We start from the raw sequence: 13,258 nt of genomic DNA, 5'->3' as shown, positions 1-13,258 counted from the left end.
AAATATTTATCTAAAATATCATTATAATCATCATTAAATATCATAAAATATCCTTATAATACATAATAATTATTATTTTAAATAAATTTAAGAGAAAATACACTTACATCCCCTAAACTATACCATAGTGCAAATGTCCTCTCAAACTTCTAAAAATGATGCTTACGATAACACCTCGAAAATTCAGTTATATTTTTTTCTCAAATAATAATAATAATAATAACTCTGATACCATAAAACATAAATTAAATTAACCCGGACCCCAAAGGAAATAGGGGATACACCTGTCCATACATACATGACAACTATGCAACGGAAACCATGATTTATTCCACCTTATATACAATACCAGAGTTTTATTGTAATAAAAAATATACATATATATCCCAAAAAGGGGCCATAAATATCCTAGAGTCATACCCCAAAAATTCATCCTGATCTCAACTTAACTACTTACCCTTCAAACAGGGTAATATTAGCAGCCTCCTCTATCTCAGAGCTCGCTCCGCTCGTCTTTCTGGGTTTCCTGAAATATTTGTATTACTGGGGTAAAACATCTCTCAATAAGGGAGATAAACTAATATCAGTGTATGACAACATGAGTATTATTGTGTTATAAACATATACTGTTCATGATAAATTGTATCTGATAAGTAAGGAAAATCTGTACATAATTTAACTGCATTTGACAAGTCAGGTAAAACTATCTGTATTAATCTGAATAAATAGTAAATCAACATAACATATTGTATCATACTAAATTCGTGTATACATATAAAACATCTGTTATATCTATATATTACTAAAATTATCCCCTAGATAGATAATTGTATATCATGAATTAACCTCGCATGATTCGGGTTGTGCGGCCTGTGAGCTGGACCTAACTCTAGCTAGCCTACCATGCTAAGTCAAACATGACATAACTATGCACAATTACCCACCCAACCTGGTCTACCCGTCTTGCTCTCCGCGACACTTCTCAAGTCGGCACACAGTGGGTATCTTGCTCTCCACGACACTTCGGGGCTAATTGGCCTCCGACCCAATACTTTTTGAATAGTACAGTTGCATTGTCGGCTAACGCCAACTTGGTCTGCCCATCCAACTCTTCGCAACACTTCTCAAGTCGGCACACAGGGGTTACACTATTTGATTTGGCTAGCTAGTTACGATACGGTGCTCTGTAATCTGTTCTGTTCTATCAAGGATCTGATACTATGTAATATTATGTTTGTATATCACTATTTTACCATAATTCTGTATAAACTGAAATAACCATGATTCTGTATAAGTTGAAATATCATGATTTTATGATATCTGTAATAATACTGTTTCATGATTCTGTGTAAAATCTGTCATAATAATAATATTTCTGAATATCTGTTATAAATATATCTAGTCACGGCATCTACGTTGGCTGAATATCACGACATCTGCACTGACTAAATATCATGACATCTGTGCCGGCTGAATATCATAATATACTGAAAATATAATTTTTATACTATTTATAGTTTTTCTAAAAATCGTTGTCAATTCATGCTTCTATTGTGAATTCATAAAATATTATGACATACCATTATTTATAGTAAAATTTATACTCATGTCACACACAAGTGAGTACTACTCTATAATACATTATCTAGCCTGGAAAAACATATTTTGCTGACAAAACAATATTAAATTTGTTTTCAAAGTTTCCTCAGTTCAATATAAGTATTCCCAAAAACTAATACTAATTCATATATATACCTTTCTAAATCAAATATTGTATATTCAATGATTAATTTACTGAAAATACCTGACTTAATCTATCCCTTTACCTGGCTTACTGAGAGGTCTGTTATGTAGAAACTCGAACCTGAAAATTAAAGAGGAAATAAGAAAAAAAAGAAAAGGAAATTAGAAAAGGGCAAACAGCAGGGCACATCGACGAATCCCCTGTTTTCGTCGACAAATGTCCTACTGCAGTTTTTTGACGAAATTCAGGTGTCGTCAATGAAGAGATACTGAGAGGAATTTTAGGCATACGGTTCATCGACGAACCTGTTGACGAACCCCTTCTTTTGTTGACGAACGTCCTTCTGCAGTTCGTCGACGAATGTTCTTCTGCAGTTCATCGACGAAGGCTCCATTTCATCTACAAATTGTGTCGGGTCAACGACTTATAAATAGATTTTTAGGTTGCTTCTTCATTTAGAAACTTAATTTCTCTCTCTCTCTCTCTCTCTCTCTCTCTCTCTCTCTCTCACACACACACACACACACACACATGCGCCCTCATCCCTTCTCTCTTCAATTGCTCGCCATTCGTCGCCCGAATTGACGATAGAAAGCCGCCACAAGGATCTAGGGAAGTTTCTATACAGGTCTAACAAAGCAGATTTTTTATTTGAGCTTTCCAGGCACCACTCCAAAACCATGGTAAGTCGGGTATTTTAAGGTTTTTTTGTTAATTTGGAGTATATGAGGCCTAGGAAATGCTAAATGAGAAATATTCTGTGAGTTGAGTTGATTAATTTGGGGAAATATAATTTTAGGGTTTGAGCTTCAAACGCCACAAGCGTGGATTTAAGATTTCTAGTAAGCAAGGTAAGGGGATTTTATTATGTCAGTTAATTTTGAAATATGGATCGATTAAATTGCAATATATGATTTTTTGAACGAATCGAGTATATAAAAATGATGGTTTTGACGGTTATATGTTTTGGAGAAAATTTACGTGATTGGCTTGAAATCTCCTATTTTCTATAAAATAAATAGTTTAAGTTAAATAAAACCCTGGAGATGCTCAGACTCTATTTTAAGCAATTTATGTCTTTCTCCATCAATTTATTTTATTTATGATCTATCAGATAAAAATTGTATGGCAAGATAACAGTTTTTAAATAGTATATATGAGTAGGATATTTTTACTAATAATACACAGTATGATATGACAGTAGGGGGTCGAGATTTAATATGATGACTAAGGGCCGAGATTTAATATGATAATCAGGGGCCGAGATTTAATATGACGGTCGGGGGCCGAGAGTTAATAAATGACAGGTTTTATGTGAAATGAGAATAAAGCAGTTCTTATTATGTAAATTGTTATATATGATTCTAGAACCTTGTGGATATGAAATGTGATGTTATGAGTAAGATACCGTAGCTATGTGTTGGCAGAGAGTGCAATCACATTGGGATGATAGTGTGATGATGGATAGACAATTGGCGACCTGAGCACAGTACTCCCCCGAAGAAAGTGTCGGGGGGCCCCATCTGATGCAGTTTCGGATGACCATTGGTAGGCACAATCGTACTTACTACCTTTATTGACTCAGCTATGGTCGGCTGGCCATATGTTCTGTAACGCCCCGGACCCACCACGTGGTGCCCGAAGTGTTAAGAGGCCAATCATGCGTCTCTGATACCATTCACGCAGCAAAATTAATTAAATAACCTCAAAAAAAATACCAGAGTTCTATATTTACATATACAAACCATAAAGTACAACCTCTTTTTTCATATTACATAACCAGGATAAAATATATTAAACATAAAACTAAACACATATTCGTTCTCGTATCCACTCACAAAACTAACCCCACCCTGGAGCTATCTAAGCTCGATCACCGGGAAGACCTGAAAAGATTAAATATTCACTGGGTTGGGACACCTCTCAATAAGTAAGAAATAAGTTACAATAGTGTGTGCTGAATTGTTTAATATACAATTACAAAATATACATACAGTTGTAGCAGCCAAGAAAACACATTCATAATCTCATCATTGTCGACTTCTCTATCACCCAAATCACATACACACATACATAATTAGATTTACTGAAAATTCCCGAGAATAGGGAAGTCTACCCTCCTATATAAGTAGATTTCCTTTGCTACAGTTGTAGTGGCATGAAGAATAATATTATTTTAATAATAAAGAGAGAGGAAAATGGAAATAGGAACAAAAGGAGGTAGTAGACTTCATCTACGAATACAGGGTTTCGTCGACGAAGGTCTTCAGGACCTCGTCGACGAAGGCAAGATTTCGTCGACGAGAAAATTTTGAGAGCAGGATTTGGGCTACTTTGAATTTCGTCGACGAAGAGTAAGGTTTGTCGACGAATTTACTGAAGGACTCGTCGACAAAGTGACGTGGCTCATCGACGAATCCTGCAATCTAAATAGTGCTAAAACCCATTTTTCACATAATTTCAGTACCATTTTTCCTCTCTCTCTCTCTCTCTCTCTCTCTCTCTCTCTCTCTCTCTCTCTCTCTCTCTTTCTCTCCTACGACCCCTCCTTATTCTCTCTTCGATTCTGGCCCCGTTAGTTGCCGAATCGATGATCTGAAGCCACCATGATGTTCCTGGCGAAGTTCTCTGCAAGTCTGCCTGAGCGGATCGTCGGTGAAACGAAGTTGGATTTCATCCCAAATTCAGAGTAAGGCCTTTTAGTCTGTTTTTGGCCTTATGACAGTTATAGGAAATGATATAGGCAAAGAAATACTGATATTTTATTCTGGAAAACGTTGTTTTCAGGGTGTTATGTAGGAGGCCTTACGGATGTTAGACCAGTATACCATAGGAGCTTTCCAGTAGTCAGGTAAGGGAAGTATGTTATGCTAGGAAATTTTGAAATATTATACAGTTTATTAAATTATGAAAATTATGTATTAAAGTATGGTGTGACTTGAGAATATGAATATAGTATGGAGATATGATTTATGAATTTTAGTACCATGATTTTACGAATTTCAGTACCATGATTATACGAATTATAGTACCATGATTATACGAATCTCAATACCATGATTATACGAATTTCAGTATTATGATTATGCAGTTCTCAGTGTTATGAATATACAGTTCTCAGTACTATGACATATGGATTACAGTTACAGTTTATTCAGTATCATGGTAATTACGGTTATTTCAGAATCATGGTAAATCAGATAGTTGTATATAAAAATATATTATATAGTATCAGACCCTGTTGGACTATGCAGTTACAGAGCACGGTACCATTGCTATAGATATTATGTTATGTTATGAGTGCAACTACCTATTTAGATAATACGTAGTAGTAGGTCGATCACCTAGACCCTTGACGTGGACAGACTCCCCGTCAAATATGGGTTGAGGTGGGTAGATCAAACCAATGGAGTATAGTGACTTACCCTAGTCGGCCAGCCAGTGTAGATCCTGCCTACGGGCCGCACAACCCTGTCATGAGCGGTTAAATCATGACACACAGTTATCCACAAAGAAAGTTTTCAGTTACTATTACGTATGTACAAATTTACAGAAACAGGGAACATACTTATGTACACTAGAAGTATTTTGAATAGTAACTTACAATACTGTTATGTTAAGCAACATGGAAAAGGTGGTGTATTTTATTACTTGTATTGTACTTACGTATCCAATTATACATGATTATATGAAAACAGATTTTAATAATACTGTAGCTCGTTTGCCACACACTAGTAATAGCATATTTCGTCTTATTGAGCGTTGGCTCATCCCAGTGTTGAATCATTTTTCAGGTGATCCAGGTAGACGAGCAGATCAGGCTCGCAGATAGAGGGGCTTCAGTAGTGCCCTGTCAGTGAAGTGAGTATTGTGGAGGATTTTTGTATATCCCAGTATAGTTGAGAGTATTTTGGGAAACAGATATATGTGTATACCTTGGGGAAACATGTTAGTACTCTGGTATTGGTATTGTATATATATTTTCATATGGTTATGTCTATGTGATTTCTACTTTTCGCTGCTTAGGCTAATGATTGGGTTTACTCCTAGAATGGTATCATAGCATGTTATATGTCATAGTATAAAAAAATAATAATATGAAAATTAAGCAGGTCATTACACTAGTGCTAACACCAGAGCACTCACCTTTCTTATTAAGCCCTCGGGGTTAGGTATCCAGGTAAAGTCTCCGAGAATAGGGAAGGTCACCTGCCCACACAAGTGACTTCCCTCTACTCTGGAATCCATAGATAATTACTAGAGCACTCGCCTTCCTTAGCAAGCCCACGGGTGGAGAGTTCTACTTTACCATAAATACTTATGCAATTAAAGTCACGTGCAACCAATAATAATCATTTGACAAAGTTCCACATGTACACACATATCACAATCAATCCACACAGGATTTACACATTCCACATTTTCACCCACACAGGTCCATATCCACACATAATACAATGTCCACTCATGACTCTAATCCATATAAAATACGTGTCCACACAGGACTATCAATAACATAGGTTACATGGTCCACACAAAACTATCAACCACACATGTTACATGGTCCACGCAAGACTAATCATCACACATATTACAACACGTACCACCCTATTCACAGTAAATAGGTAAAACAAACTTCTCATACCACTGCCAATGTTTTACCCCCCAATATAAACGCCCATATAACGACCTCCTCATACCACTGCCAACATTATATGACAGTTATATTAGGTACGATATAACGACTTCCTTATACCATTGCCAATGCTATATCACAATTTACATGAACCACAACACAAACTAATAACAAAACCAACCACTCAAGCACATCTACACATCTACCACAGTATACACATTCAAACAGTATCCACAACCAACCAGTATATTCAACAAAGTAGAATTCGCAGCCCAAATAGTATTCACAATTACACAATAAATAATAAATTCCGCAATACTCGCAACCATTTAATTATCAAAGTTGTTTTCTTGCCACACATTTTTTCCCAATATAATATATAATCAAAAACAATATTTTCAATACCTGCACTATTTAGAAAAATTACCTAAATATATAGAATTTTATACCCAAAAATTAACCAGTTTAAAGTTAAAAAAAAGTTGTTATAAAATATTTTCCCTCACCTACTCCTCGAGTTTCTGCTTAAACCGTATAGGAAAAAGACCCCTGATTCCAAAAATCCCAACTTACTCAAATCTCATAAAAACACTCATTTAATACTTCTTAGGTTCCATATATTACAAAATAATAATAAAACCCTAAAATATCTCACTTACCCTGATTTTAGAGTGCTTCCTAAGTACTCCTAACTGAAAATCTGTTCCACCTATGTTGCAGAGAATCTTCCCAGGAGTCTCGTGGTAGCTTCTGATCGTCGAATCGAGTTAAATCTGGACCGGATTCGAAAAAAAGAAGGTAGAGTGGCCGTTTTTAGAGAGAGAAATGGAAAAAAAATGAAATCCTTCGCTAAAATTATGATTTTTGCCTATTTATAGGCAGCTTGTCGACGAGACATCTGGACTCATCGACGAGCCCAAGAACACAGTTTATGGATGAAACCGAGAGCTTGTCGACAAAATTCAGAAATATGAGAACCTCTCTCAGTAAACCTTCGTCGATGAAACATGCATACTCGGTGACGAGGCTCAGAAGATAGCTCGTCAATGAGAAAATCCATTTCGTCGACGAGAGCCTTCTTGTTACCCCTTGTAAAATTTCTTTTCCTTTTCTTCTATTTCTCCTTTTTCCTTTTACTATATTCCTTATTATTTTAAATAGTTAAAATTTTCCGTGTCGTTACATTCTCCTCTCCTTAAAAGAATTTCGTCCTCGAAATTCGTTAATCATCCATTTCTCATAACTAAAAGCTAACTAAACATATTCATACATTTGAATCAATTCAGACATATGCAACACCGAATTACGCAAAGTCAAAAAAAATTAATACGCATGCTAACGTAGACATATTACTTGCGCCTTTAGCGTTGTCCCCCTTAGGTGTACCCAACATATAAACACATGCCGAGGCACCGCCTCCTTGAGGCACCGAGTTGTTCCTCTGATTCTGACTTGGAGCAAGTGCGTTGTTCGGCAGTTTTCGACATTCCCAGACTATATGACCATATTTTCCGTATCTATAGCACACAACACCCCTACTCCGACATTCTCCCCCATGTCGCTGGTTACATCTAAGGCAGTGGGGGCGTGACAAATCGCCTTATCGTCCTCGATCATTTCTTTCCGACCCCTAACCTGTAACATCTTTGTCTCCCCTCCATGTCTCTTGTCTGACATTTGCTTGGGAGCGGGGAGACACAAGTCTCCTTCTTCATTTGATGCCTCTGCACCTCTCTACAAACTCGACTCTACAACAGTGAATTTCTCTACCAGTTCCGCGAAATCCTGAATCTGCAAACATGCCATGTGTAGAGACTTGAATAATTATCGTAATTATTTATATACTTAATCAATTAATTTTAATTTTAATTTTAATTTTTAATTAATTTTTTAATTTAATTTAATTTTTTTTTACATTTCCATGCGTACCATTTTTGGGATCATTACATATAACAGGGGTGCATGATTAGTTAATTACTTTAGTATTTGGCATTATTGTTGTCTTTTGTTTTTTATTTCTAATCCTATACGGTGAAGAAACATATTAATGAAATACACTTGTTTATATTATAAATTTTCTATTTTTGTTATCAGTTTTCAACTCTTTGCACAAAATTAAAAATTAGATTTTATAAATTTTAGTTGTTTTGATAACTCTTATCAGAAATTTTAATATGCAGGAAATTTTTTTTAGATTAAATCATTTATTTAATACACTTTTAAATTAAAATTTAAAATAAAATGATCATATAAATTTTAATATAATTAAAATAAAAACACACATAACTTTAAAAATAAGTCAATTATAAAATATTTTTACTATTTTTTAATTTTCACGCCCAATAAAATTTTTATTATAAAATAAATTTTGAAAGTATAACAATTAAGTAAAATAATTGTAATAATTTTTATTTTTATTATAGTATTTCGTGTATATTTTAAATTTTGTTATTTTAATTATATTTTAATATAATTACTTGACTTTAATATGCAAATAAATATTTAATTAGTTAAAATGTTAATTTATTTTAGTTTTACAAATATTAGCCTAGTAAGTTGTTAACTTCTAATTTTAAAATTTTATTTTTCATTTTTAATTTTTATTTCTATAAATTTTGAGCGTCATAACAAACAGGACCTAAGAAGAGAGCCCCCCGACTGCCGTCCATAAAATTCAAACCAGATTATTTAACCCGGCGCCCAAAGCTAGAAGTAAAAAAAAAAATAAAAAAAAAATTCAAATCAGGTTGGGGGCTCCAGCAGTTGAAGGCCACCACCATCTCCCTCGACAATCTCTGGTTCCATTCCAAGGCTTCGAGGCTCAATCATGGCGACGAGCACCCTCCACAACGACCTCTTCTCTTCTCTCATCTCCGACATCAAAACCTACACTGGAACCGACCCCCTCCTCCCTTGGCTCCGGTATCGCAAACATCTGTCGCTCCACCTCTTTTGTTTTTCTGTTTGTTTTTGGACTTCAAACTCTCTTCTCATACTTCCAGAAATTTGAAAACGTTGTGAACAGTGGGATTCGGAAGTTGAGGGAGTGCCTTCCCCCCCGGTTTCTCAAGGAGAAGCTCCCTCGGTTCCTCCAGAAATGCGCTCAGACCTTCGAGGCCGATCGACGCTACAGGAATGACTTGCGCTACCTCCGCGTCTGGATACAGTTGGTAATCGAAACTTTCCTGCATTTGCTTCTGATTCTTCTTGGTGTGTCTGCGTGTGTGTGTGTTAGTTTCTGATAGATTTAAGAATTACTCTTTTGTTTTGACTTGTTTTGTTTTGTTCTCCATTTGGCTGCCCAGAAGGCAGAGAAAGAAATTAGAAAATTGAACTTTACATTTCGTCTTTGAGAGTGCCAGGAAAACCGAAGGCTTGATTAATCAGCCGAAAATAAGGCTTCATTTGGATTAAGGATTTTGTGAGAGAAAATAAATGGCCAAAAAATAAAGGATGAAAGAATGAAAGCAAGAAAGAGACGGGCACCGATTTTTCATTCTGTTCTCTCTAACTCAAATATGATTAAGAATGAAAGTTTATTCAACTTGACTAAGAAAGATCAAAAGTTAATGGCATGGAAAATAAAGTTTCTTTTTATTAATTTATAGTTTATATTTGTTGATTCATGTTTGCATTTTACTTGATTGCCAAACAAGACAAAGTGCATCTTCATATTTCCCTATAATTCCCTTTCACCTAAGATACCATAGAAGAAGTGTTGCCTATCTGGAAAAATTGAAGGTTATAGGGATTTAAATTTATGGATTTTCATTGTTCATTTTTGACTTGAGTAGATGGATTTTGTGGATGACCCAATAACACTTTTGAGGACCATGGAGATGAATCGCATTGGGATGAAGCGGTCTCTATTTTACCAGGCATATGCTCTCTACTATGAAAAGATCAAGAAATTCAAGGAGGCTGAGAAGATGTACCATCTGGGGGTGCAGAAGTAAGCCATTTTTTTACCTATGCACTTAGCAAAGCCTTGTATGTTTCGATATATTTTGTTGGGATGCACATGGTCATTCATTGGGCATTACTATTATAGTTACCGATTGTTCTGCTTGGGTATCTGTAATTATTAGTGGACAATATATACATGGATTGCTCTTGAAAGTGTTATGCTTGATGTGAAAACAACTTGTACGGATACGTGTGCACATGTGCACAGACAGAGCAAATGAAAGCAAAAGAGAAAATGAAAGAAGAGCACAAAAAATTTATGTGGTTCACTAGTGTGCTTGCATCAATGAAGCTCTTTGGAATCTCCAATATATAGTAATCAGAAATTGCCTTAGCCTCTTGAAAACCCAAAATATTCCCATGTAAAGAGAAACCTACCCATCTCCTAAAGATTTCAAGTAGAGCACCTCTGAATATAGAATTTATGAGCTTCTTGAATAAACCATTTAATGGCTACAACAACATGTAAGAATCTTAACATAGAATACTGGTCACTTATTTAATTTTTATAAATTTAACTCGAAAAAGTGTAAACTTTGAACAGCCTTGCAGAGCCTGCTAATGAGTTGCAGAAATCATATGAGCAATTCCTTCATCGAATGGAGCGGCTTAAAAACAAGAGAATCCAGGTTGTGCTTTCACTCACTTTGTTTTTGGGTCTTCTTTAATTGTTTCTAAGAGTCTATTATCTAACTTTGGGCAGATGTCCTGCAGCGCCAGGAAGGTGGGATTGCCAAGAGGCATCTGTCTAGGAGCACCTCCCTTCAGAACCATGACCAAAATAAAGAAAACAATGATAATACATGCAGACTTGGGTGTAGGCCTGTGGAGACATTTGCTGAGGAAACTGTGCTTGATAAGCTACCTAATCATGAAAGTGCTGAGACTGAAGTATTGGAAAATAGCTCTGATAATGTGGTGCCAATGAAGGATTCCAATAATTTTGGTGCTTCAGCAAATTTTTCCAACTTTGAAACAGCTAACAAGCCATCTATGAAGAGGGAAACTGGGGGGAATGGACCCAACTTTCATGTCAAGCAGCGATATGACACTGGAACAAGATTAGATGAACCAAGCTCATTTTGCAAGGATGATTCAGTTGTGGTGAAGTTTGTAGATACCGCAATTGTTGGAAAATCTGAGGCTGAAGATGCCTGCCATCATGGTCTGGTGGATCCTACTATAAACATGAAAGAGGCTATGAATGCCATTAATAGCATGTTTCGAGAACCTCTAGAGCCTGCTCTGGTTGTTAGGAGATCACACAGAAGCCAACCCAAGGAAAATCATTGTTTGAAAAATGAATTTGTGGTGTTTGTTGATGAAGAAGTGGACAAAGGGGCAGGAACATCAGTTCAAGAAGAAGAAAAACGATGTTTGGTACCCCAGCACAATAGAATTGAAATTTGTCATCCTCACAAAGAACCATTTGAAATATTCATCGACAATGAGGGAAGCAATGAGGTTGCAGACATAAATGATAAGAAAGATGATTTAGAGCACTGTGAGGTTCAGAATTTAACAGGTTCTGCGTCGTCTGCTTCATGTATAAATGCTTTTGTGTTTCCAACTCCCAAGGATCATTCACCAAAATTTTCTGATGATTCAGATGCAGAGAGTCCACCTCGGGGGCAACTCGGAGAAAATACAGTTGTTTGTAAGTTTGTGGGTTCCACCATATCGGATGAGCCAATGGTGGAAAATGCTTGCCACCATGGCTTAATAGACCCTACTGTCAACTTGAAGGAGGCTATGGATGATATAAATAATATGTTTGGGAAGCCAATAGATTTTGTTAGGACCACCAGACTGAGGAAGAAGGATAAAGCACCCGATAGAAAGGCAGACTTTGGGGGGTTTTCAATACTTCCTGATGATGACTTGGAACAGATTGTTGCTCCAAATGTCAATACAGATTGTCGTGGGTTTTCAATACTTCCTGATGATGACTTGAAGTGCCAACAAAGTCAACCCCTAGCAAGCTCCTCTCACAAATTAAAAGAACTCGATTTGTTTGAGCCAACCATATTTACGAAGGATGCCATGGACGACATTAATGAGATGTTCAGAATGCCTTTGGACTTTTAGAGAATAGAGATATGGTGAGTGCTATTTGCAGTTGCACTGCATAAATTTTGAGTTTGTGCTTCAGTACAATTAATGGATTTGTTTCTTTTCTGGCTCATCATGCATTTATTTCCTTTGTTTTTCATTCTTTTATTTTATTTTCTTTTTATCTTTTTATTTTCCATTTAATTTTTTTGTTTTTTATGGGGTGGAGCTTGGAGGAGTGGGGATCTGGCCTGTGTATTTGAATTGTGAAATTTTATGAAGTAGGTGGATTTATGCTTCTACTCCTCTTCTAGATTGTACTTGTCTTATCCTTGTTTCAGTGTATGGTGAGGTCAATTATTTCCCAATGTTTGGTCTCTTTATTGACATGCGGCAGAAAAACCAGGTAACATGAGCAAAATACAGTTAAAAAAATTATGTTGCGCAGCCTTTTACTTCAGTTTATTCAAGCAATGGAACAGAGTGTTCTCTCATTTGGACAAGAGCCTTCAAATCAACAGGTTGGGAAAATCAAAATAAAAAAAAGTCAAAGAAAACTAGAAAAAGGACGGAGCAAAGAGAAGAGACGGATTATCAATAGGATTTATGCATACAAGGTAGTCAGTTAGTAGTGAGTCGAGGGAGGGCAATGGGCTGGACGGAAAGCGAGGGGACCTGCAGCATAAACCACAGCCTCATAATGCTTCCCAACCAGTCTCTTGTTTTCATAACGAAGCGGTGAACCAGAGAGCCCGTAGTTGACATTGGAGGAGAGGTTGCACTTTGGAAGAGGGGATGAAACCAGCTTCACTTTGCATGAGTGGAGGGGATGGTCCAACATCTTGAATCCTTCAAGCTGT

General features: G+C 36.2%; 2 protein-coding genes across 2 annotated transcripts in view; one reads left to right on the top strand and one right to left on the bottom strand.

Moving 5' to 3' along the window:
- The first annotated feature begins 9,075 nt into the window (after positions 1 to 9,075).
- The window catches only part of LOC131166915 (uncharacterized), a 4,786-nt gene continuing 603 nt past the window's right edge, over positions 9,076 to 13,258 (top strand). The window contains exons 1-5 of the mRNA XM_058125554.1: positions 9,076 to 9,302; positions 9,406 to 9,550; positions 10,175 to 10,332; positions 10,891 to 10,975; positions 11,061 to 12,448. Of these exons, the coding sequence (XP_057981537.1) occupies positions 9,208 to 9,302; positions 9,406 to 9,550; positions 10,175 to 10,332; positions 10,891 to 10,975; positions 11,061 to 12,434 (1,857 nt within the window). The 5' untranslated portion in view covers positions 9,076 to 9,207 and the 3' untranslated portion in view covers positions 12,435 to 12,448. The remainder of the gene's footprint in view (positions 9,303 to 9,405; positions 9,551 to 10,174; positions 10,333 to 10,890; positions 10,976 to 11,060; positions 12,449 to 13,258) is intronic.
- LOC131166916 (non-classical arabinogalactan protein 30-like) overlaps positions 12,777 to 13,258 on the bottom strand; it is a 1,038-nt gene continuing 556 nt past the window's right edge. The window contains exon 1 of the mRNA XM_058125555.1: positions 12,777 to 13,258. This exon is cut by the window's right edge and continues 556 nt beyond it. Coding sequence (XP_057981538.1) covers positions 13,024 to 13,258 — 235 coding nt within the window. The 3' untranslated portion in view covers positions 12,777 to 13,023.

Source organism: Malania oleifera, chromosome 10, assembly GCF_029873635.1.
Source record: "Malania oleifera isolate guangnan ecotype guangnan chromosome 10, ASM2987363v1, whole genome shotgun sequence".
NCBI lineage: Eukaryota > Viridiplantae > Streptophyta > Magnoliopsida > Santalales > Ximeniaceae > Malania > Malania oleifera.
Note: the sequence above shows the minus strand (reverse complement) of the source record. Positions and strands in the feature narration are given on the sequence as shown.